Source organism: Crinia signifera, chromosome 5 (assembly GCF_055691185.1).
Source record: "Crinia signifera chromosome 5, ASM5569118v1, whole genome shotgun sequence".
NCBI lineage: Eukaryota > Metazoa > Chordata > Amphibia > Anura > Myobatrachidae > Crinia > Crinia signifera.
Window position 1 is genome coordinate 288107538 of NC_139221.1, and position 25158 is coordinate 288132695.

General features: G+C 41.8%; 1 protein-coding gene across 8 annotated transcripts in view; it reads right to left on the bottom strand.

The window, feature by feature from the left end:
* HYCC1 (hyccin PI4KA lipid kinase complex subunit 1) overlaps positions 1 to 25158 on the bottom strand; it is a 96309-nt gene that overhangs the window by 4909 nt on the left and 66242 nt on the right. For 7 of the 8 annotated variants that reach the window (XR_014475076.1, XM_083189182.1, XM_083189181.1 and 4 more), the window contains 4 exons: positions 23274 to 23369; positions 12704 to 12820; positions 7933 to 8020; positions 7451 to 7610 (listed from right to left, as the gene is read on the bottom strand). Coding sequence is in view for 7 of the 8 variants with exons in the window: in XM_083189182.1 (XP_083045308.1) it covers positions 7451 to 7610; positions 7933 to 8020; positions 12704 to 12820; positions 23274 to 23369 (461 nt within the window). In the remaining variant the exon portion in view is untranslated. Of the gene's footprint in view, positions 1 to 7215; positions 7294 to 7450; positions 7611 to 7932; positions 8021 to 12703; positions 12821 to 23273; positions 23370 to 25158 lie in introns of all 8 variants that reach the window. The other variant, XM_083189185.1, reaches the window with a different exon arrangement.

Consider the following 25158-nt stretch of genomic DNA (forward strand, 5'->3'; position numbering starts at 1 on the left):
ACCTGTCGGAAAAATAAATAGGTCGAATCATCGATTCAACTTAAAAAAAAAAAATCAGAATATGACGTTTTCCGAAAAACGGCAGTTTCCGACTAATTGAATAGACCCATATATGTTTACATCAGAAACAATATGGACTATGATGCCTATACACGTTGCGATAACAGCGTGCAATGCGACATGTTATCAGGCGGATCGCTTCATATTGCAAGCGTTTTGCGTGCGATGTGATGCGATCCGCTGGCAGTACAAAAAGTATGTGCAGCACATACTTTTTGTATTGTGCGATGCGATGCCCGCTGGAGCGCAAATCGCATCGCATTGCACGTTGCTTATCGCAACGTGTATGGGCACCTTCATTGGGCGGTATTCAATGAGGCTGATTCGCCAGGTTTTTATGGCGATTTTGTGCTGTAAGGCGAATTTCTGACTAAAACGGTGAATCACCCTATTCAATGACCAGATGGCGAAAACATTTCAAGGTTTTTTTGCCATGATTCACCGAGTAGCAATCGCTATCTTTTTATGGTGAAGTGTAATGTGAACTTTTAAAATAAAGTGTTTTGTTTTTTACAATTGGTGTCAAAAAATCTGGAATTTTATTCTGAGGAGGGGCATGCTATTTTTATTCATGTGCTGTAAGCACATGAATATATATTTAATTTAAAAAAAAAATATATATATATTTTTTTACACAGACCAGCCAGCAGGGGGCCGGAGCCGAGCCGCTCATTAGATATTCATATATTCACTTCACCCGATCATTACATATTCATGATCGGGTGTAGTGAATATACGCGGTCCCCTGCTGGCACCCCCGGGGGGGCAGCCTGTGCTGCCTGGCACCCGGGGAGCCCACCTCCCCCCCACAAACGTTCTGGGGCAGGCAGGGAGACTTCCATCTCCCTGCCTGCCACCGTCCTCAGGCTCCCTGCGGCGTTCGCAGCAGGAGCTCAAATTCGCCGGTCAGGGGCAGCGAGCCCCTGACTCACGGAGCCGGCGAGGCTCCAGAACGCGGCGACCAGTGGCGAATGTGCAGCGAATCCTAAACAGGATTCGCTGCACATCGCCAAAATCCACATTGAATACCGCCCATTGTCTCGCTTTATTCAATTTTTTTTGTTTTGTACTGGAAAGCAAAACAAACACTTTATTTAAAAACAGTCCAGGTGTGACTTAGTTAAATTAAAATAATTGAGGTACTAATTAAGGCACCTGTGCTCTAGCCTGGATATTACTACAACCTGGACTGTTCAACTGGGTACAGGACTACAAATTAATCTGTCCAATTGATCTGGTGGGAACAAAAATCTGGTAATGTATGGGAGCATGTGAGAACCGAACATTTGTTCCCAAACACTGGAAAACACTGTGGTCATTCAGACAAACTGTTTAAATGCATTTGATTTATCAAACATACCCGAACAATCATTTTTATCCATTTTCCAGCATCATTTAGGAGTGAATGGTTTTCTAACCATCATTTGCTTCTGTAAATTATCAGATTTTTGGTCCCACTAGACAGATTGTACTCAGCCTTTTAGTGTGCCTTGACAGCGGAGGTTGGTAATATCTGATCTATATTGTAAGGCTGCCAGTGGCGCACCCTTTGTCCTTCTGTTAATACCCAGTTGGTTTATTTATGACTTTTTTTTCCCCAATTGTAAAAACATATGGCATAAACTCAAGCTAAATAAGTTTTAATAAATATTTACAGGGCTAAAGACAGACGGGTGACATAATTACTTAGCAGATTACCCTTAACTGCACCAAGTGGTATTCATTTTACATGCTACTAATATAATATATATTTAGAAAAACAAAAAAAACATACACACCAGCACATATACATACAGTACTTAAATGCTGTTTGTGTATTATTCTTCATGCTCTGAATTAATAGACAAATTAAGTCCTCTTTGTAGAAATACATGTAGGTTTTACTGTTCATCCATGGTGAAATAAATGGAATATACAAGTGTACGTATTGATTTTTTTAAAGTTGGTTCAGGTTTAAAAAAAAAAAAAAGAGAGAGAGACAGGAAAGTTGGCTGCTGACCGTGTGAAAAGGCTGAAATGGTGAGAACATTGTTTTTGGTTAATGTAGCAGAATAATATCAGACAACTGCACTGAACCGTGTATTAATGTTTATGTTCTGAAGACATGGTCACACAGAAGTGCATGAAACCTGCCACGTCCGAGCACTGCTGTACAGCTGTATACCCAAGAAGATTTTTTAGTACATTTAACAAAATTTTTAACAAATGAGGTAAACGGGGACAATGCTGGGATGAAAGCACTCTGCTGGCGGAGCATTTCTGGTGTGTTTTTGCGCTGTGCATGCTCCAGAACTGAGCGGTACAGTATGTAACAATGAGTGACGCAGCATCCAATGCATTTCAGTTGAATCAACCTTTATGAATAAAAAAAAAAAAAAAAAAAAGGTCCGTGACATGCAAGGTATACTGAGAATGTGTGAGTGCAGCAGCGGAGCTGTGCAGAGTTGGGCATACGTATCTTTCATAACTGCTATATTTAGGTAACTCATATCATCTGTTACACCAGTATTGTAGTATCTGCTTGCAAACTGCTATATTTAGGTAACTCATATCATCTGTTACACCAGTATTGTAGTATCTGCTTGCAAACTGCTATATTTAGGTAACTCATATCATCTGTTACACCAGTATTGTAGTATCTGCTTGCAAACTGCTATATTTAGGTAACTCATATCATCTGTTACACCAGTATTGTAGTATCTGCTTGCAAACTGCTATATTTAGGTAATTGTGCAAATATTTTTATAAGATTTGAAAGTGAGTGAGAATTTATTAGTGGCTGGGATGGTATGTAACCTCTTACCATTTGTTATCTTAGTTTTATTGCTAGTGGAAGAGGGGCTCTGGCTGGGTGGGGTCTCAATCAATTAACTTAGAAACAGCTTTTAGTATATATTGTGAACACAAGGCTGACCTCAGCCTGGCTGACCATTGCAAGCTGACTATTGTTAGTTTGCCATATTTTAAAGTAGGAATATTTTTAAGTAGAGCGAAAACAGTTACATAGATTAAAGCTTGGACTTATTCTGGACTTAAACTGGACAGAAACTGCCAACCAACTTAACATCTTCGTATCAAAGTGATTCAGAAAGACACCAGCAACCCAGAAAACCAAGACTGCTTTGAGTGAGCTCACTTCATTCTCACATCATACTACTCCTGGCTGCTTAATCTGCCTATTCAGCTGTGATATCACCATTTCTCCATCTGCTAAAACTTTTTGAATATCACTCTTTATGCTTGTACTTGCACTGTCCGTTTTGAAAATGCCCAGCTGTACCTCTTATGACTTTACCTCTCTTGCGGTTCCATTGAGAGTAGGTGTCCCTGATTATTTTATTATTGGCCCTCTTCTCTATCTCTACATGTCCTTTCTGGGTGAACTTATTTGCTCACTCGATTTCCACTATGCCGAAAATACAAAAATCTACCCCTCGTTTCCTGATCGTTCTCCTTCCATCCTATATCATATCTCCAACTGTCTCTCTGCTGTCTACTCTTGGATGACCCAGCGCATTTTTAGACTTAAAATATCAAACACTAAGCTGACCTCTTCCGACCCTCCTGCATAAAACCTGACCATCTCTCATCCTAACCTGTTTATGCTCACCTCTCCCCCTTCTGTGTTACCCCTGTCTGTTTAACCCTCCCCTTTAGAATGTAAGCTCTCACGGGCAGGGCCCTCTCTCCTCATGTGCCTTTCTTAGAATATATAAACCACTGCCACCCTGATAATTGCTTCAGTGTCCTGTCCCCTGATGCAACTATCCGTATTAACCATGTACTTGTCCTAAACTGTCTTGTAATGTAATTTGTTATGTGTTTGCTCATAACTATGCTCTGTACAGCGCTGCGGAATTTGTATGCGCTATATAAGAAACTGTAAATAAATAAATAAATAAATCTTTCCCACCCATGGAGAAGGTGCATGTGTATACTGAGGAGTCCAGTAACAAACTATGCGTACAGATTGGGGGCATAAAGGAGGAATATACACGATTTGTTTCCTTGTGAGAAGAAATATGCCCAAGTCCTCTCCAACTGTGTATCAGTCCCTAAGAGTGCAATCGATCAAGACCCAAATAAACCAGGCTTCATTTCATCTATTGCATCCAGAGAACATTATGAGAACTGACTTTTTTCCTAGGATTTCAGTTTATGAGAAGGGTGACAAAAAAAAAAAAAAAAAAAGAATATATAAAATTACAAGATCTACAAATCCCTATAAACAAAATGTTCAAGGAGTGTAATAAAGTATTTGTGTGTGGGGGTGCACAGTGCAATAAAATGGCTTTTCTGCTGTTATACTACAATAGTAAAGGCCTATACTTCTCTGATGCCCACTGTGTCCTGCCCCCTCCCAGCTGTATATGCTTACACCTACATAGTGCAGAGCAGCGGTCCCCTCTCTAGGTCTGTCCTGTCATCCGCTGCAGTGAGAGCCTTTAGTAGCATGTGCGTCCTGGCTATTACTGCGCGCGCAGGTAGAGTAGACAGGACAGGCTGTAGGAGGATTATTATACATTTCATAATATTCACTTACAGAATACCAGCATATTCCAACACAATTGGGAACAAAACTGTAATTTAACAAGAACAGGCAGACAGAGGAGGTAAGAGGTCCCTGCTCATACATACTATTGTGTTAAAAAAAAAAAAGGTCACAGCTCGCTGGGATGTGTAGTTCCACAATAGTACAGTATTTGATCTACAGTACTTTATAAGTTTCTATATTGGACCTCGTACTACTCAACATGGGACTGGTTGGCTCTAAAGGGGGAGGGAAGCCTGCTCATGTGGAGGCACCAGCTGGGGCTGGTCCCCACTATGGAAAAAATTACCAAAACCAGATTTTTGGGGGTTATTTAGGCCTCAGTCATCTACGTACTCATACATCAGAAATATACAATGAAGCAAAGGGTTAAGAGAAAGATAAAATAGGACTAGTAGTAACTAAATTATGCAGTTGGCCAACAAATTCCTAATTTCATTCTTGCAATCTGAAACGGTCCTTCCCTTAGAGGTTTGACTGGGACACGGATTGTTGATGTAGTTTGCAATCACCGGCTAATCCTCTCAACATAATGCAAATCTTCTCCCTAAAACACTTACACTTTCTATTAAACCCACTTCAGCACTAAACGAGTACTATTTATAGAGCACTCTAGATTGTGCTTATAAGAGGATTTGCATGACATTTTTTTTTAAAAACAGAATATTTGTATTGGACACCTGAAACCCATTCCCAAATGTTTCTATATATATATATATATATATATATATATATATATATATATATATATATATATAAAAAAAAAATCAAACTCTTGGGTCCTCCTGATGCACCGAGACTTGTAGTTATGCAATTGACGAAGTACCTGTATATATAGATTAGAATACACATAGTACAGCCAAACAAAACACCATCTAGTTTTATGGGGGGAATTTTCTAAGCGATCTCAGTAGATCGCTTAGAACAGTGGTTCCCAGCCCTGGTCCTCAAGGACCACCAACAGTGCACGTTTTCCAGGTCACCCGGCAGGTGCACTCATTCAGGCACATTTGAAAAGATCCACAGGTGGAGCTAATTATAGCACTTGTGATTCTGTGTGGAGACCTGCAAAACATGCACTGTTGGGGGTCCTTGAGGACCAGGGTTGGGAACCACTGGCTTAGAAAATGCTCCTACATTGCTCCGTTTGTAGGGGCCATTGCAAAAGCGATGCAGGGCCCTGCACGTCGCTATCTCATGGCAATTAATATCCAGCATGATGGATATTAAAATTAATATTCTTTAATATTTCTGAATAATATTAATAAACATCGCTGAGCGATCTTGCTGAGCGTTCTGTGCAATCTAGCATCGATCAGAACGCTCAACCGCATCTCCCAGTGTGTAGGCCCCATTTGTCCGGTATTCAATTAGCGCACCCGGGGCTATCCTAATAAACCTGGGCACTTGTACTTATCACAAGTTTTCAAAACTTTGTGCAAACAAAACAGAACACATGTATACATGTACGGCTATTAAATGACAATACTAATTATATAATTTATGTTTACTTATATTAAGTACATTTTAACTCCATTCCTTCTGCATCCACACTCTGCGTCATTCTTATTTTCCATTGACCACATGCTGCAGCCATTATCTCTCAGCTGCCTGGATAGCTCCGTCATTTGCAAAACTGGTTCCCTTTCTTTGTCCTTGGGGATGATGGTGTTTTCCAATGCATGGAGTGTTATTTCTGGATTGTAATGGAAGATCCCATATTTTATGACAGGTAATAATGTTAACTGAAAAATGTAATTCTGTTTTTTTTTTTTTCCCACAAATGGTCTGTAGGTTTTTGATTTTCTCTTTCTGCTTGGCAGTGAGGAACCTTGGAACAACCTTAGCACAATCTTTTGTAATATTGATGCAAAACTTGTTTAACAATTTCTGTTGCGATGGTACCATTTCTGATATTCTAATGCGGAGCTGACTTAATTCAAAGTTTTCTTAATTTTTTTAATTTGTCTTTGATATGCAAGGCCCACCTCCTGGGTTGTGAGCAGAAACACGATAGAACTTGGTTCAGGATGCAGTTTTATTCCTGAGCGCGGCGCAAACAGCATCGTGGTGGGGCACGTTAATCAGAGAAGCCGGTTCCAGCAACTAAACACCGGCAAGTAATCTCCCTCCCAACACTATTCACTGCATTTAATCCCTTGTGATCTAGCATGTACTTTCAAAACATTAGTAATTTGCTATTGTAGTAATCCATAGTCATTTTGGGAGCTTTTTACACAATAGAAAAATCAAACAAAAACATGAATTTCATACCAGTATTCGGTTTACTAGAAAAAGACAAGTGTTATTATCCCTGAATGGGATCACACTGTTCTGAAATACCCACGGAACTAACAAAAATCCGGAAGGCTTTCATTAAAGTGCAGCTGCATTTATTTTTGTTACCGGGATTGTGTTATGTGCGCTAGATTAGCGAAGAACCAGTATCTCTGCTAGCTCCACATTTGTTCTGGCCATTGTACAGTCATTGGGTCAGCAGCAAGTCAAGCAGAAATCGCAAGCGAACGATCAATGTGCTCTAGAAACAAAAATACACAACTCTTTGTAACTGCTCTATTTAAAAATATCAATCTATTACTTACCTATTATTCTAACCTACTACTACGCTGTATGAGTATCTTTGGTTTGATGCAAGCCTGAATGAATGGTATTGCTTAGATCTATAATAAAAAAACCAAAGCCGTTGTGAGTCACACTGTCAGCATCATGATCATTGTGTTCCCAGATTACCTCTAAGAAGCCATACAAACCCCAAAGGTCCTCTCACCTGGGACGCTAAAAAGGTATTAGAAACAAAGATTAGGATTAAAATCTCACCATTCCGCTTCCACCGATGGCCTCGTATAGACATACTGGTTACAGCATTTCTAGATATTCTAGAGGCGGTTGGGGCGATTTCAACTTCTATACATTTTGTTCCTTTCTTAATTCCCTTAACGACTCCTTGGGGCAATGAAGCTTTTATTGCATTTGCAACCTGGGGAAAAAAAAATAAAAAATGAAGGCAAAATAAAACCCCAGACATACAGGAGATGAGAAATTTACAATAATGGCACAATTAGCCAATTTATACTATATATTTTAGATGTAAATCAGTGCCTCAGTTCCTCACTCTCTGCTGTATCTCGCAGACAGCATTGCAGTGGTTACCGCGTGAAGTATGGAGTATAATGGTGCGTATACGACACATCTGCAACCACTATAAACATCACTTAAACATACTGGTTAGGTATTGTTCGTAATGATAATCCACTACAGATAAAGAATATTCGGTATCAGAGTGAAAAAGTTACACTTACCAGAAGTGGCTCTGGGAATAACTCCAGCTGTGCCCTGTACAGAACATCATCCAACGCTCTACGGGCAGCATCCCATTCCCCATTGTAACTACAAGAGGAAGGAAGTTTGTCAATACCGAGGAATTTAATGTATTAGAAGGCGCTGTACACAGACAGATCATCTTATGTTGCTTGTTGGTTAAAAAGGGACAGACCAGATGGGCCAAATGGTTCTTATTTGCTGCCAAATTCTATGCTTCTATGATGATCTCAGGGGTAAGGTATAGCTCACAGATAAGGTCTAGTGAAGACAGGCAATAGGTACACACTGAATTGGCCAATCCCGTGATCAGCGGGATACCAGATTTGGCCCCAAAATTGCTGTGTTTTCAATCCCGGGATTAGACTGCAGTGTTTAATGCCGGGTAGCATCTGAGGGGCCCGGATGTTCCTGATGCCCGGGCGTATGACTATGCGCAGTGTGACTGTCAGAGGTCATGCTGTGCAGGCCGCCTGCTTCCGATGTCACCTCCGCACACCCCTGCCTCCTGTCCCACTCGCGGGATTGAAAAAATGCCCCGGGATTGGCATCGATAGTACACACCAAAGCCAAAAGTTAGACATGCAATAGTCAGACAGCGACAAAAGTAATGACAAGTAAAATGTCGACATGGAAAATCAAGGTGTACATGGAGTGTATCACGTCCCCCCACATGGCTCGCCATGCTGCACTCCACACACTATTCTATTTTCCCTCCACGTCCATTGAAGTATAAACAAATCCAGAAAAAAAAAAGAAAATCAGATGTCTGGATATTGAGTGTGTTGGAATGTCTAACTAATGCAGGTCTAACTTTTGGTGCTGAGGTTTTGACTGTCTGACAGCAGTCTGGAACCCATTCTCAGTGGGTTGATAGACGGAACACTGCTTCAGCACCTACAATGGAGCCATGACCGTTTGTGGCCACCAGGAGCAGCTTGCACCAAGCAGCTCCTCTCAACAATGCAGGTTTTTCTAGGTGCGATAGATAATACGTTAAGTGGTCTGTCTGGGTTTCCCTGGAAATGAGGTTTGTCTCCAACCATCTCTGTATGACGATAATAAATCAGGGTAACTACAGTGACATATATATGACTAGTAAGTCGGTACGTGTAAGCGGGGATGGGCGTGACATGTAGAAACGTGGGGCCCTGGTGTGCGCACATGTGCAACTACAACGTTCTGCTTAGCATTGCGTTTTTGCACAATTCCTCTTGCGACAATTCTGTTATAATAATATACCACATTGTTGCACCATGCACATGGTTGTGTACAAACATTTGTCAATTTACAAATATTACTCTACACATCGACAACATAAATATGCAAAAGATGGACAGCAGAAAAGAGTAACCTGGGCATCAAGTAGTTAATTCAGATTTTACTTAATCCCACATCGGAGCGAACACAAATTTATTCATATAATAACCCATTTTGTTCCCCCCTGCCTTACACATGGCCTTGACTAGATTAACAAGCTGTATGATAAATCACTTTGTCCTCTACCCACTCATACCATAAATGGCTGTGTTACCTGGGCATGCTGGTAACCATGGTTACAATACTTTATCTCTCCAAGCTCCTATTTTTGATGCCAACACATCAATAAGAGAATGTGTCATGTCTTTGCAATCATTGCGGAACAGATGTTTAGTGACAGACATTTATAAACAGAAATCCATTCAAGCAGTTGAAATGCATTTATGTATACAGAAAATGTAACAAATTAGGTTTAAATTATACAATACTATTTGCACCCATGGCTATGTAAATGGGGTCTTTGAAGCTTCCGTTGCAGTTTCAGTTTGTAGCAATAATTTTACCATTGAAATTGGGCAGGAGGGATGGTGTCATAGTTAGCATTACTGCCTCACAGCACTGAGGGTTCAAGTCCCACAGCGCTGTGTATTATCCCGTTGTCTGCATTAGTTTTCTCCCGGTACTCCAGTTTTCACCAACACTCCAAGATTATACTGGTAGGTTATAGGCTACTGACAAACTAATCCCTAGAGTTGTGTGTACCTGTGGTAGGGAATATAGAGTAAGCTCCATAGGGACAGCTACTGATGTGATTGATCAATATTCTTTGTAAAGCTCTGTAAAATATGTGTGCGCTATATATACACACACACACTATATAATATCCGATAATAGATACCAGTAAAACTATAATAGGAGCTAATGAAAGATGCACGAATTCAGCAGCGCTTCCCGCACCGCTGCCCTGACCCTACAGCTGGAAGCAAGCAAGGAAGGAATCAGTCAACAGGCCGGGAAGCCATGTAAGTACCTTTCACACCGGCCTGTAATTGGGGCTGGTCCGAGGATTAACCCTGCTAGCTAGCAGGGTTGAAATCCCGGGAAATTCAGGCTGGTGTGAAAGGGGTATAAAGGGGCTTCTAAGCAATATTGTTCACCCTAGAATGTCTGTCTGTGTGTGCGTGTACATGTGGTAGGGAATAAAGATGGTAAGAGCCACTGGGGCAGGGACTGATGTGAATGTTAAAATATTCTCTGTAAAGCGCTGCGGAATATGTGTGCGCTATATTAGAAACTGGTAACAAATAAACAATTAATATTGTCTAGTGCAGGCATTCCAAACTTCGGTCCTCAAGGAACAACAGTGATATCCAGGCTTGAGCACAGGTGACTTACTCTAATTAGTACCTCAGTTATTTTGATTAACTATCTGTGCTGAAGCCTGGATATCACTAAAACCTGCACTATTGGTGTGCCTGGAGGACCATGGTTTGGAATGCCTGGTCTCGGATGTACGCTCAATATCGATAACAATTCATGCTCCCGCGCGTCATTAACAATGATCGATGTATCTTGAACACGCAGGCCAATCTGGCTATATAGCCAAAAGATCTGCCTGTTCAGTGGATCCCGGTGACGTCTCTGAACGATATCGGCGGCCGATACCAATCAGCGTGCACAATATCGGGACCCACGGCCCCAGTCGTTTAGTGTGTATTGAGCTTAAGCCGCTTTTTTTTATACAGCATTACCTACAATTAAAAAGGACACTATTTTCTCAGTTTACGGCAGAAGAAAAATAACCCTGTGCCCAGAGTACAACACAATTGTTTCATTTAGAATTGTGTATACATTCTAGGCTTATTAAAATTAGCTCCTAAACAAAGGGGAAAAAGGATTCCTCTATATGCATCTATTAAAATGCAACACAATATGCTATGAAAGTTACTGTAAACACTAACTGAATACAATAGTTTATATCCTGGCAGTTTAGATGAAAAATCCATTTCTGCAAATGTCATCCATTAATAGCTTGTACGAATATCTTTATATACAGCGGTTCTGTTTATTATCAGTCACCAAAGAATGTGATGATAGCGCACGTTTCTCCCATTCTGAAAAAAAAAAATCCTAACCTCTCATACTACCGTCCCATCTCTCAACTCCCATGGGCCTCCAAGATACTTGAAATACTTGCCAACTCTCGCCTTACACACTCGCACAACTTACTGGACCCACTTTAGTCAGGGTTCAGTTTCTAATGCTCCGCAGTGACAGCACTGACTAAATTAGTGAATGATCTGGTCCCTGCCAAGTCCATAGGCCATTACTCACCTATTATTCTATCCAATGTCATCAAGAACTCTCGTCAGCGTAAGGAAGAACAAAGAGTCCCAGAAGTGATCATGTGGCCCCTACAGAGCCCTGATCTCCACATAGAGTTTGTCTGAAGTTACATGAGACAGAAGGATTTGAACAAGGCTACATCCACAGATCTGTGGTTAGTTCTTCAAGATGTTTGGAACAACCTCCCAGCTGCGTTCCTTCAAAACTGTGTGCAAGTGTACCTAGAAGAGTTGATGAGGTTTTGAAAGCAAAGGGAGGTCGCACGGAATGGAGTTACATTTCTCTTTTGTGAATTCACTAACACTTCAATTTTTTTTTTTAAAGCATTCTTATGTCGCAAAAGTTTTAGGCAGGTATCGGGGTATACTACCTCCCAACTTCTAGGACATAAGAAGTGAGACTCTTACGCAGCGTATCCCCGAAAAAGGGGGCGTGTTCTGTGTAAATGAGGGCGTGGCATATGCAAATGATGTCCCGTCAGGTCACACCCCCTTTTACCCTCTGCAGCGCTGAATAACGTCTATTCCTTCATGCTGGGGGAGGGGACACTCCCAACTGCACCCCCCCCCCCCTCCCCACCCAGCGCGGGATACTGCCGGCCCCGGGCGGTACAGTCCCATTTTTCATGGGAACGTCCCAGTGTTTTGGGACTGTTGGGAGGTATGCAAGTCCCTAGACTCCAACCACAGACTAAATAACAGTTCCACTACAACATCTGTATTAAAGCCCTCTGTATTGAATTACTAGAATGCACTCTGTATTGTACAGTACTCTATAAAATGCTCACCATATTGTGCATTGGTCTCTGTAATGTTCCCTAAATTATACAGAGGTATCAGGAATACTCCTTTTATTGTATATACTGTAGGTTGTCAAAATGCTTCAGAACAGAGCCATGGAGTGTTGTTGTGGGGCTACATAGGCTAATTAACTTAAGGACCATGAACCCTTAATAAGTCACTGCAGCCTGGTGAGCAAGCTTGCCTAGGTATTTCCTGTTTTTCTTTGACCTATAGTACAACATCTCCAGATAGCATTTAGGAGACAAGGAGTGGACTACAGACATCTTGAGGAGAACGAGGAAGCAACAATGACACATCATATACAAGGAAACACACAGACAATGTCACGTGGGTGGAGCCTTACAATGAGTAGTAAATGCCAGTTAGAAGCTGCACCATAAACTCAGAGGGGACCTGTATTCTGTTCCTGACACCCGTGTATTTTCTTGCATGTTGACGAGGATATCCACAGACACAAAGCCTAAAAGGACAAATAAGCAACCAATAAATGTATGTAAGAAATGAACACAGATAAAAAAAGTAAATCTACAGTAAATACATTCTTCTACTCGCAGTCCACTGTGCTCTACCTAATTAGCAATCCATGCTGAAGTAGGCCCTCTGTGTAGCTTTCTATTTGCTGTAATAGTAAATCCTGTGTCCTATGTACAAGTACTATGCTCTTAAAGGTCTGTAAAACAGCAGAATCCTGCTAGAGAAAAGCACTATAAAAATGATCATCATCATTATAGAACTAGTGTCAATGAAAATAAAATAAAAATCTATTACTTCAAAACATTGCTGCATAATTTCCAGAGTGAAATTACCCTAATACCGCTTTCACATTGCTATTGGCTGGTCGGACCCAGGATCTCCAGTGTGGCGCTTTCACATTAAACCTGGGTTTAACCCTTCTTATAACCCGGGTCAAATTGCCGTTCAACCTGAGTTATGAAGGTTTGGTGTGTTCAGATCGCACCTCGACCCGAGTTGACCAGGCAGCAACCCAGTAATAATCTGGGTCTGAGGTGCGGTGTGAAAGGGAGAGGGTTTACACAAAACATTGTTGTAAAAATGGCCACGCTTATCCCTTACCACACAGGCCCGCTTTAAAACAAACACATTTAAATCAGATTTGCTTAATAATGCTTCGAGGTGGTCAGTCATGAACACATATACACCCAATTCCAATTGTTTTACAGTACAGCGAAAGCACAGTCTAGAAAGGGGTGCCGGACACGGTCTCGACAGTCGGGATCCCAACAGTCATTTACCCGACGTCGGGATCTCGACTGTCAAAACGCTGACAGCCACCCGCTATTTTCCCTCGTGGGGGTCCACGACCCACATAGAGGAAGAATAGAATAGGTGGCGAGCGTAGCGAGCTACCGTGCACACAGCAAGGGGCTTTGTTGCGCTCACCATGATGTCTGAGTCCGGACCAGTCAGGATCCCGACGTCGGGCTAATGACTGTTGGGATCCTGACTGTCGGAACCTATACCACACCCCTAGAAACAAATAAAAGGATCATATATACAAAAATGTACCCTAACCCACAGCAACCAGAGGTTTGCAAAACAGCCATACAAAAAAGTACAGTTAGAAAGTGACAGTCTGCAGTGGGTAACCTCAATTTCTCCACATAACACCATTATATAAACAGTGCTGTTTGTGCAGTCACACAGCAAATTAAACCATTCCGGGTGATTGGTCTTCAAGCACTGCGCAGTCCATTAGTTACTATATTAATACATGGCGTGCAGAGATGATTGCAGTGTATTGGGATGAGGAGTCTTTTACAGCCAGGACTATTGACCATCTCGCCACTTAATTAGTTAGATGATCAATACACTCCAGTCAGCAATCGTTTGAGCACCAAGCACATATCCATTTGTGTGCGTTAGAAAGTAAACCAGTACTAGGGCGCAGAACACCTTCACATGCCCCAGTTACAGACATATTCATACTTACTCAAAGCTGATTCAGACCTGTTCACTAAACGGTGTATGCCAGCAGCCTAGCAAAGAGGTCAGTACCGCCACATCAAACGCCCGCCCCCTCCCGCATCACCTCGCTTACATGGGAGGGGATGTGCGAGAGAACAGATCCCCTCGCATGCGGTCAAAGGGGAGAGAATTCATTCGATGGTCACCAACCATCGAAGCATTTCTCTCCCCTTTAGTAATAAAAGTCAGTCAGAACTGACATTACAATAGGAAATCGAAGAAAAGGGATTTCGCAGGAGCGAACGGCTCGGCGAGTGTGAAGCCCCGTTCGCTCCCAGGGTTTGCACATGTGCAGAAACGCGCATGCACATACCTCAAACATCGGGGGAAGGGGACAAATTCCGGCCCGCACGGAAGGGCTGAATTGGCCCCAATATTCAGCTTGATGTTCGCACAAATTGATCAGTTCAGTCTGATGACCAAATATGCAACATACTGAACAAATCTCATAGTATGGACCGATTAATACATTTTGAACGTTATATATTGCGGAGCTTCATACTATAGTTCTTAAGGAAGACAGTTTTAAAACTTTGGAAGATCTGGAATAGCATACTTGGTTTGAAAAGCACCCCTTAGGTAAATGTACCTCAATGACACTCAAACATTCCTGGGAGACACAAATGCATTATGTATGGGATACTCACATAGACACAACTTTTTAGAGTGCTTAGGGTGGCATTGAATTAGCTAGGCATGAGCCCTATTTTAATGACCTGATAATGTAGCATAAAAATGTAAATCCTCGTTCTAGTTAGATTTACCTAGAAGCAGGTGCGGCCAAACTGGTCCTCGAGATCTACTAACAGTACATGTTTCCTGGCCACCCGGGAATCTGTAGAATGTGTCAGTTAGAAATGAATGTAGCACACGTTTGAAAATGTGACAGTTAGTAATGACTGCACCAGCTAGCTGGTCTGAAAAAACTGAGATGTTTGTAGATCTTGAGGACCGGTTTGGCAAGCCCGTACCTAGACCAATAGGGGTACTACCTTTAAATCGGTCTTTACCAATTCAATAATAATAAAAATGATATTCACCTTGTATTGGCTGTTGCTTTTAGCCTTCATTTCTATTATACTTCCACTGTGTTGCATTACAACAGAAGACCATTAATACAAATATATAAATACATATATTGTGAGCAGCAAGAAGAAAAAGTAGTATGTTCATTAACTATTTTCTTGCCCTAAAGACCACACACACCTGCTGATCGGGAAAGAAACTGTATTCTCCAAATAGTTATTTATCGACATAAGAATCCTAATGGGGTTAAATTTTGGCTGCAGCACAATAGAGTTCTGTGGTTTTGAGCATTTACTTAAAAATCCGTTCTACTAAAAAGGTATGGATACATTGGTACTTGTGAGTTATCTGGGCGCCCGATTTTTTGATTGTATGCCTTAAGTTAAGGCATACAATCAGATGCGATGCGATATCGCATCGCATCGCATGCGACCATCGGATGCGATGACCCGATTTTTCCATAGGAATCAATGTTAAAATGATTCCTATGGAAAAAGGGGTCCTTTTCATACCCCTACTATCCAAGTGGGCATGGAGTTGGATATAAACCTGTGGCGAGCGTAGCGAGCCACCGAGCCCGAAGCGTGGCGAGCCCCGCGAGGGGACGGTATTCTGTGTCCCCTCGCCACGCTTCGGGCTCGGTGGCTCGCTACGCTCGCCACAGGTTTATATCCAACTCCATGCCCACTTGGATAGTAGGGGTATGAAAAGAACCCCTTTTTCCTATTGAATTCCATGTTAAAATGGACTCAGTCCATTTTAACATTGATTCCTATGGAAAAATCGGGTCATCGCATCGCATCGCATCCGATGGTCGCATGCGATGCGATGTGCCCGATCCGACCCGATTTCGAAATCGGGCGCCCAGATAACTCACAAGTACCGATACATTAAACCCAAAAAAAATGCAAAAAGTGGCCAAAAAAGAAAAGGCCACAAAATGAGCACACACATGAAACATTATGGAACACAATGTTCTTTTGTACTACCCAGCCTTATGGTACTATAGCAGTATAGTGTAAGTGCTCATAATTGCCCAATGATAAAAATGTACGAAAAAGACTTCATTCCATTACATAAGAACATTCTGCCAAACACTGTGTGGAGAAATTCCTCTCCTCTCTAGGCTTTGGGAAGTTTCCCAGCTGAATCTGTGTAATCATGCAGGCTAAGGAGAGAACACATGGAACGGCTGCTCAGGAACGCACGCCCTGCTCCATCTGTTTGGTAACGTTAATGGAGAGCAGACATGGGTAATTCTGGCCTAAGACCGGCTATCTATGTATGAGAATTGCCATATAAGTAAATGGTTTAATAGATTTGTGCCAGCTGCATCATACGATTCATCAAAACAAAGGGCTTCTGTATTACAGCCATTACTGTAACTGTCTATTACGATAAGGCCATAGTTGCCTGTACTGCCATAGGAGATGTAGGAAAATATCTGGGAAGCCAATGACTGTCCAGATCTACAAGTTCAAAATTACATTTCTAGAAATTCTTTTTGTACAGTTAATGAAAGACATTTTAATCAACTCTTACCATGATTCCGATTCACCTGCCACCAAATTCATGACGGCTGCCCGTGGTAGTGGCCAAAAAGAAAGGTTTCACTGAACTTGTGTCTTTTCTAATTAGATAGATAACAAATTATATAGCCCTAACAAAATATTGAATAAACATCAGGAAAACCGAAGATTTTTTTGCTCCCACCGTTTCTTCAGCTAATTGGATACCCTGAAAGACTGAGAAAAGGAGGCTGTGCTACAGGAAGAAGGCGGAGTTACAAATCTCCATCCTCTTCTGCTTGGAGATCTAATTTAATTTACGTTTCCTCACAGTCAGTACAATAGATCAGGAATGTAGGGGGGAATTTACTAAAAGAAATTTGTAAAAAAAATAGGTGTATTTGTATCCAGAAATACACTTATTTTTGACAATTACTATCCCGAAAATACGGCAATTCGTAGTCGTATTGATGTGCTATCAATATGAATACGAATTGCCGTATTTTCTGGATAGTAAATGTCAAAAATAAGTGTATTTCTGGATACAAATACACCTATATTTTTTACAAATTTCCTTTAGTAAATTTCCCCTGTATTGTCTATTGTGGAAAGTGTAGAGAAGAAGCTGGTGTCCTTTTGTTGCAGAGGAACAGGAGAAAGGGCTTCTTTCTTCTATAAATTCTGTTCTGTAAGGCCTGCAGTTTCACAGGAGAAAACGGAACGGAGTCGATCAGCAATATATTCGCTCTGGTTATAGATTGGAATGCTCTCTCGCACCCTTGGTTTATGATGCTGCAAGTAAGAACCATACAGGTCTCAACTCTTTGATATCCAGCCAACCACAGGACACTGCCGAGATAAGTGTACAATACAGCAATGGCGAGGCCTTTGTCTCTGGCTTACATTCCTCATTCATGAAGGAATGAAAAGGCTGCATTAATGCGATAACACCAGAGATTGATGAAAACTTTGTGCATTAATCAAGTGCTGGCAAGAGTAAGAATCCTGCTGAAAAAAAGTATGGGATTTACCAAGGGACTTTCAAAAGCACCGAATATATTTTTGCCCCCAAACAAAAAAAACGCTCAACAAATGGTTAAACAATTCTCTGACAGTGGGTCCGACACCCATTTGGCTTCCCGGGCGGGTACTGCTTAAGCAATGTTTTGGTTGAGAAGGCAAATACATCCAGTGCTTTTAATTAAAATGTTAACTATTTTCTTGGGAGTGAACTTATGAAGGGGCTTTGCTCATATTCTAAGCTCTTCGGAGGCTGAAGCCAAGCCAGGCTTATGTAAGGTTTTAGAGAAAAAGTTCTCTTAAAGCAGATTTTTATTTTACTATTGGCTCAATCTTACAATATATGACCTCCACCTTCTCAAGAACGAATGGTCTATGCAGGTGAGACAGCTGCATCGATATTATGTGCTGTCCACCACTTAGAAACAGTTACAGTATGGTCTGAAGATGAATCATGTTGGAAACCGATAAACCGATTTTCGTTTTAATGAGCTATGATAATCATTGTATGAATGGATCCCTTTGCTTTTGGTTTATACTTCATAAAAAGACCCTCTGGCACCAAAGCGACCAAGCTGTGTATCATCTCCTCTGCTTACCGGCTGCGAACCTGCAATTCAACTGTATAACAAGCAGCTATAGCGGGGAGGGAGTAGAGCCAGTGAGGGGCATTAGTGGGTTGTCTTTCAGATACATTAAAGTACTAACTACTCAGCCACATCCAGAGGGTGGTCTTCCAGGCTGTCCAACGGATGTCAGCTCGAGACAGAAGTGTAGGCAGCTGATTAAGTGACAGTCAGCCAGTTCAAGTTGCCAGGGGAGTAAAGCGACCTACACATGGGGAGATAAGAGTTCTGAGCGATGTTAGATTGCTTAGCACACAGCGATGTGCTGCTGAGCGATCGGTCAGGGCCAGTGTTCTCTGTGAGTGCTGGATATTAATCGCCGGGACGATAGCGACACGTGGAGCTGCGCATCGCTACTGCAATGCCCCTACACACGGAGCGATGTAGGGGCATTTTCTAAGCAATCTAGTGAGATCGCTTAGAAAATACCAGGGGATTGCTAAGTGTGTAGTCCCCATTGCAGTATGTGCCTGGGTGACAGTTGGGTGGAGCTCTCCAAGGGTTTTTATAGCAACATCCCATCTTTAAAAGATCTTAGTAAATAAACCCCTCAGAGTTTGCGGAAGATACAGGAGCAGACTTAAATGAATACTGAATATGGCTTGGTAGGTGTGAATGACCACTTAATTGTTTAGTTAATTGGCTGTCAGGCAGATCAGGCAGCTTAAAAAGTATTAACAGGTGCTGATGTCCCTTTTATTTTGTCCATGATTGGAGCTCCGGTATGGTTGTCCCCTTTGCCCCCCCCCTGTCGCTGGGCCTGCTTCTACCACTAGATTAAATAAATCTTTCTTGGCAACAAACTTACCCTGCATTGACGTCACCACTCAGGAAGTGATTGGTTTAATTTGTTTAGGAGACGCAGTTAGGGCTTCTTTGGACTAAAGGATACAATCCCCACTTAAAGCCCCTTCGCAATCCTTAATAATGAGTTTTCTGGTTTCTTACCCTCAGTAAGCGCTGAACGAGAACTAAGAAGAAATTGCCACAAAGCCCATCTACAACATTTCCATGCTAGTACCTAAGGAGGGCTTCCATACAGTAGGTAGGCTGCTTTTTGGCTTTTAGGGTGGACTGATGCTAGATGAGGTAGAAATACTCACTGAAATGCACTTACAATTCCTCCACATTAAACGCTTCCTTGCCATTCAGGATGTGAGCAAAAATGTCAGTTATACAACTGATTTTGAATGATAAAAATATTTTTTTTTTAAATACAAGACAGTTAGAAGCTGAATACATGAGTTAGGAAAGGATTGGCTGCGTCTGTAAAAGAAGTTGTATATGCAGCCGTCAGCAGAACATTGCGGGTGCTTTTTAGCACCCCACGATGTTCCACATGAGGTCCGTAGGTGCGTGCCGGCGGTGCTGCACTGCTGGCACACACCTATCAGCAGAGTGGGAAAGTTCCGGGCAGGAGAGGCGCTCTCCCCATTCTGCATCCCCAGCGGGCAGAAGATTTAAAAAAAATAAAAAACAACATACAAAAGAGCGGCCTCTCATTCTTCTGAATGGTGTTTTATTATCTTCTACCCCACACCTGCAATTCCCCAGGAGTTTACATTTATTTACATGCCATAAACCGCAGGCAATTTATCGCATGTGACAAATAGCACATCAAGTGCCAAACCGTAAATGTGTGCTTCCAGGGAAACTCATGGAAATTGGAGCAGACTTGTCCTTAGGACAAGTCAGCCTGGTTTATGGGGGTCTTTAGCCAAGCCTTGTGACTTTTCATAAAATCTGCAACTTGATACAAAAAAAAGATTTGTGAATCTAACGGTACCTGTGGTGTAGTGTATTATTTGTGATAAGCATCTCATGCCATATGACACAAAAACAGGAGGAGAGGTGTATGTGGCCACATGTGTTGAACCCAAGGAGTGTGGAAACTCATACTCCATATTTACTACTTAGAAGAAGCAAATGTGACAAGGAATCACATACACCGGATGAAATAAAGTCTAGTTCTTTATCTGTAGCAGGTAGACAGCATACAAGGTAACAGCTTGGCAATTCTTCAGTTACAGCATGGCAGGTTTTTCAGCAGGCAACACGTCACAATACGGGTACACTCCATAGACCCCCAACGTAGTCCCTACATTCTCCAGCCACTAAAATTCATTGGGAACACGGTCCCTCAACAGATCTTAGGAAAACCCAGACAGGTTCCAATTAGTCATGTGGAATTATGCTGTCCCTGCCAAACAAATAGCTACCCAAGGAGTTACCCCGCATACAGATCTCATAATAAAACACTATGCTGACACTACACATACTCAACTAAGAAAGGAACAAGAGAATGATCACGTACATACAGGCAATTAATTTTCTACAGAGCAGATTAAGGAGCAACCCTACGTGTTATGGAGGCCACGGAGCTGAAATGGAAAAACAGCTTTTTTATATGGCATTACAAAAATTACCTCTCTAAAACTCCTTTATTTCAGCCTTACGTCCTAATGTATTTTTCCGACTTTAGAGTGCCGGCCTTGTGTGAAGAACACTTGTAGAATAATACCATTAGGACTGCGTGACTATGGTTAGGTAACCATTATATAAAAGAGCTACCGCAATGACCATCATTAGCAAACCGAGCATAAACTCCCAGAATCACTGTTACCACATCTGCCACTATTTTTCTAAAGGCCACGGCGGTAATCAGGTGGAACTGGTTTAACCCTTTGTGTGCCAACGCTGCGGTGAGCGATCTTCAAATCAATCCACTAAAAATGCCAGCGATGCTCACAGGGACGGTTCTTTTAGTATAAATACAAATACAGCCAAGTCAATTAATCAAAGTTTAGTTAAATATTGCTCCCAAAAAAAAGAAGTCACAGTGAGCGACGCTGGCATTTTTTAACGGATATTTGGAGGATTTCTGACAGCAACGTTGGCACTCAAAGGGTTAAAGATACCGAGTATTACAGAGGTTATCCTTATCTGGAGAACACTTCTACAAGCTTATTTAGCCAGAATACAAATGCACAGCCACAATCAGATATAAAACATTACTAACACTGCTAAAATATATTAAATAAAAACTTGCCTGTTCCAGAGAGCTCAAAGGGGGATTGGTTGTAATGCAGTGCGAGTCCGGCGGCCATGCGGGTGCCAAGGAACTCAGATGTTTTTTTGTTTTTTTTAAAGGGACAATCATTTAAAAGGCAAAACCATGCCTTGTAAAGGACTGCCACTTTAAAAAGCCCTCCGAGTTCAGCTGGCACCCTGCAATGCATTAAATCCTGCCCAAACAACATTTACACTAAGACCCATAAAACCGCACAGCCTATTGCAGATGGTTCAGCCCAAAGCGAGCCACTGCCCATCACGGCTGGCAGTCTGTGTGTTATGCAGGTCAGGGTCATTTACTGAAGATCGAATACGATGAACATATTGGGACTGTTCATTTGCCACCTTTTATTGCTATCTGCTGCCACATGGCAAAAACCAGACAGACACTCACCCTCATCAGCAGCACTAAGGATCACCTGTTTTGCACACTGCAGCAACACGGTTTCAACAAAATGAAAACCCTAAAAATCGGTAGCAGTGGTTGCCTGCAAGCTGTATTGTAGCGTGCATCGGGAGGATGGGAAATTACTAGAATTTCAAACGCATTAAAGTTTGAGCTACACCCCTAGCACCCTAGCAGACAGGAATAACTTTAATATAGGTTAATTCTCCAACTAGACAAAACACATCAATTTACACTCAAGTGGTGATAAGAAAGGAGGAAGTGCTAAGAGGAAGAAAGGAGGAAGTGCTAAGAGGAAGACATGTTTTATAGTTGGTGTTTATTTAACCCTTTGAGTGCCAACATCTGTGAGAGATGTTTAAAATATCTGCTAAAAATGCCAGTGTCGCTCACATTTGTTATATTAATTCAAATAAAAAAAATGTTGTGTAAAAATAGATTATATTTCCTATAGAACATTACACGTCACTATGATGAATACAAATGTTTGTGCGGCAATTATCACACCAATTTTAACAAAAACACTTGGCAATCAAAGTGTTAACAGAATCTTAAGACTGTCCAAAAAAAACAGTATGTGAGTACATAAAAGCACAATCTTATATAGTATAGTAATTTAATGCTGCATTCCGAGCTTTGTTTGAAAAAAAAAAGGATTGGAGATACTCATCCTGGGTAGAGATGAGGCTGCATTTAAAGAAGGGGGGGTAAGGGGGGGGGGGGGGTATTCAAATCTCCCATATTCCCGACAGGGAAAATAGCGGCGGGGCCCTATTCAATGCGGTCTTTTCCGACAGGGATCTCGGCAGAACGGGCCCAACTTTAGAAGCAGTTGGGCCTGTTCTGCCAAGAACGGCCGTGGATTGTCGAGCTCCAACGGCTGTATCTCGCTGCCACGCGTTCGGCAGGTGGGACATTGAATCCCTACAGTAGTGTAATACCACTAGGGTGATTACCAGGCGCTGCACAGGGTCCCTTTTCTCAAAACAAGCAGCAATCAATCAGGGACATTGAATCCCGCCTTCCCCAAAAAGGGGCAGACTAGATGGGCCAAATGGTCCTTATCTGCCGTAAAATTCTATGTTTCTAATGTCGAGCCATCCGAGAACGGGACAGGGCCACGGCACTCAGGCCAGCCCGACAGTTGTGACCCGGGATTGAATATCCCCTGAAGGGTTCTATTCCCTTCTTATGACTGATTATGTATTGGCCATGAAATATAGAAAAGAAGCACATGCATGATTAAAAGTCATACACAGCATATCTTACCTGGAGGACATCTGGCACAGGGATCGTAGGGAAAGGGCTGGCATGTAGTTTAAGGCAGCATTATAGCACAGTAACAGAAATGCCAACACGTCAAACCTAGTAGAGGGGAAAAAAAAGAACATAACATGGTCAGTGTTGAACCACAATGATTAAAATACTGGATAAATAATAGATTGTCCAAGCATGACTGATTAGACTTCTCTATTACAATGTGGCTTGCAGTAAAAATGACTATACATATAGTATACAATAATTTATCTCAGTTGCCAAATTCTGAGACCTGTTGGGGCCTGGCACCTCAAGCAAGTGTCAACATAGAAAAAGGGCAACCAAAAGTAACCAATGTTAGGATTTTCCCAGTGCATACAGTTTGTATAAGTATAGGTTACTGACACGGAATAGCCCATGCAATAGTAGGTGTTCTGTACATGCAATACAAGCCCTAATGACCCAATCTGCAATATGAATGTATATTACTCATGAAATCCATTATATGTAAAGCTGCCCATACACGATGCTAAGCCGATGTGTGCTTTGAGGTGCGCGCTCCCGCGCACCTCATCGCACAGTACAAGAAGTATGTGCTTGCACATACTTTTTGTACTTCGGTTTCATCAAATTGCATCGCATTGCATGCACATGCAATGCGATGCAATGCGATCCCTGCTATTGCAGCCCACAACGCCCGCCCGCATCAGGACGTGTATGGGCTGCTTAAGGGATATGGGGGAAATGCCACATAAACCACCATCCACCTCTTGTCTACCAAATGCCTGTTACACATACAACAGACACCTGCCACCAATGTACTTATATAGGAGATATCTATGTAATGTAGTTTCCAAAATGCATAGTGAGAGCAGGGAGCACACATCCATGTAAGTATACGTAATGTACACACACACACACACACACACACACACAAGGCTTAGGACGATGGACCAGTAAATCTGTTTCTTTATTTAGATTTCATATAGAAATGTAAGGGGGGGGGGGGGGGAATTAATAGAACAATGCTACACAGGAGATGAATTACTTTTGTTGTCTGAAGGGTTCTGCCGCCATAATGATTGCAGATAGATGCAGATTAGAAATAGCCTTTGATAGCTGCTCTTCTCCAATGTGCTGACACAGACATTGTGCTCAGCGGAGATGAAAAGCACCATCCCAAGCCCAATTTAAATACGGTTTTCTTTTCCGTGCAGACAAAGCATATTACACAGAAGATAATCCGTGAATGCATCAGAAATATTACATGCTTAAAAAATGGGCAGTCTGTAAACATTAACAATTTACCTGCCAGCACGTTGAGCCATTTGCATGGAGCTTGGGGAGAATAGAATTATCAGGGAGAAGAGGATTACCCAGAGCCAGCTCTCTAACGGGTTTACAAAACACCTTCTACTTGTGGGTTCTATTGACTGTAGATTAACTGATATCTGAATGCTAAAATTTTCCCAACCCGGGAAATAGGTCACTATATAAAATATAATGGGGAAATAGCGGCCGACTGGTATTGATAAAAAGGACAAAAACCATATGTACAGGACAACATAATTACAGGGTAGAAAATAATCCCTTCCTTTACATTTTGGCACAAATAGTATTTGAAAAAAAATCGAATAATACATCTGCTCTTTTGTTCTAATTTGGCGAAAATCATGCTGAAAGCAGTTCTCCATCCTAGCAATGAATACACTCTCGGCGTATCCCAGTGAAAACCCCAGTGAAATACTCCAGCGAGCATGAAACGGAGGACTGGCCGGCATTCACTGGTCGCTTTCGTCAGACAGTGAACATTGAATAGGGGGATTCAGATTTTCAGTGAAAAAAATGGTGAATCAGGAGCATTGAATACTGCCCATTCATTTCACACTGGCCCTGC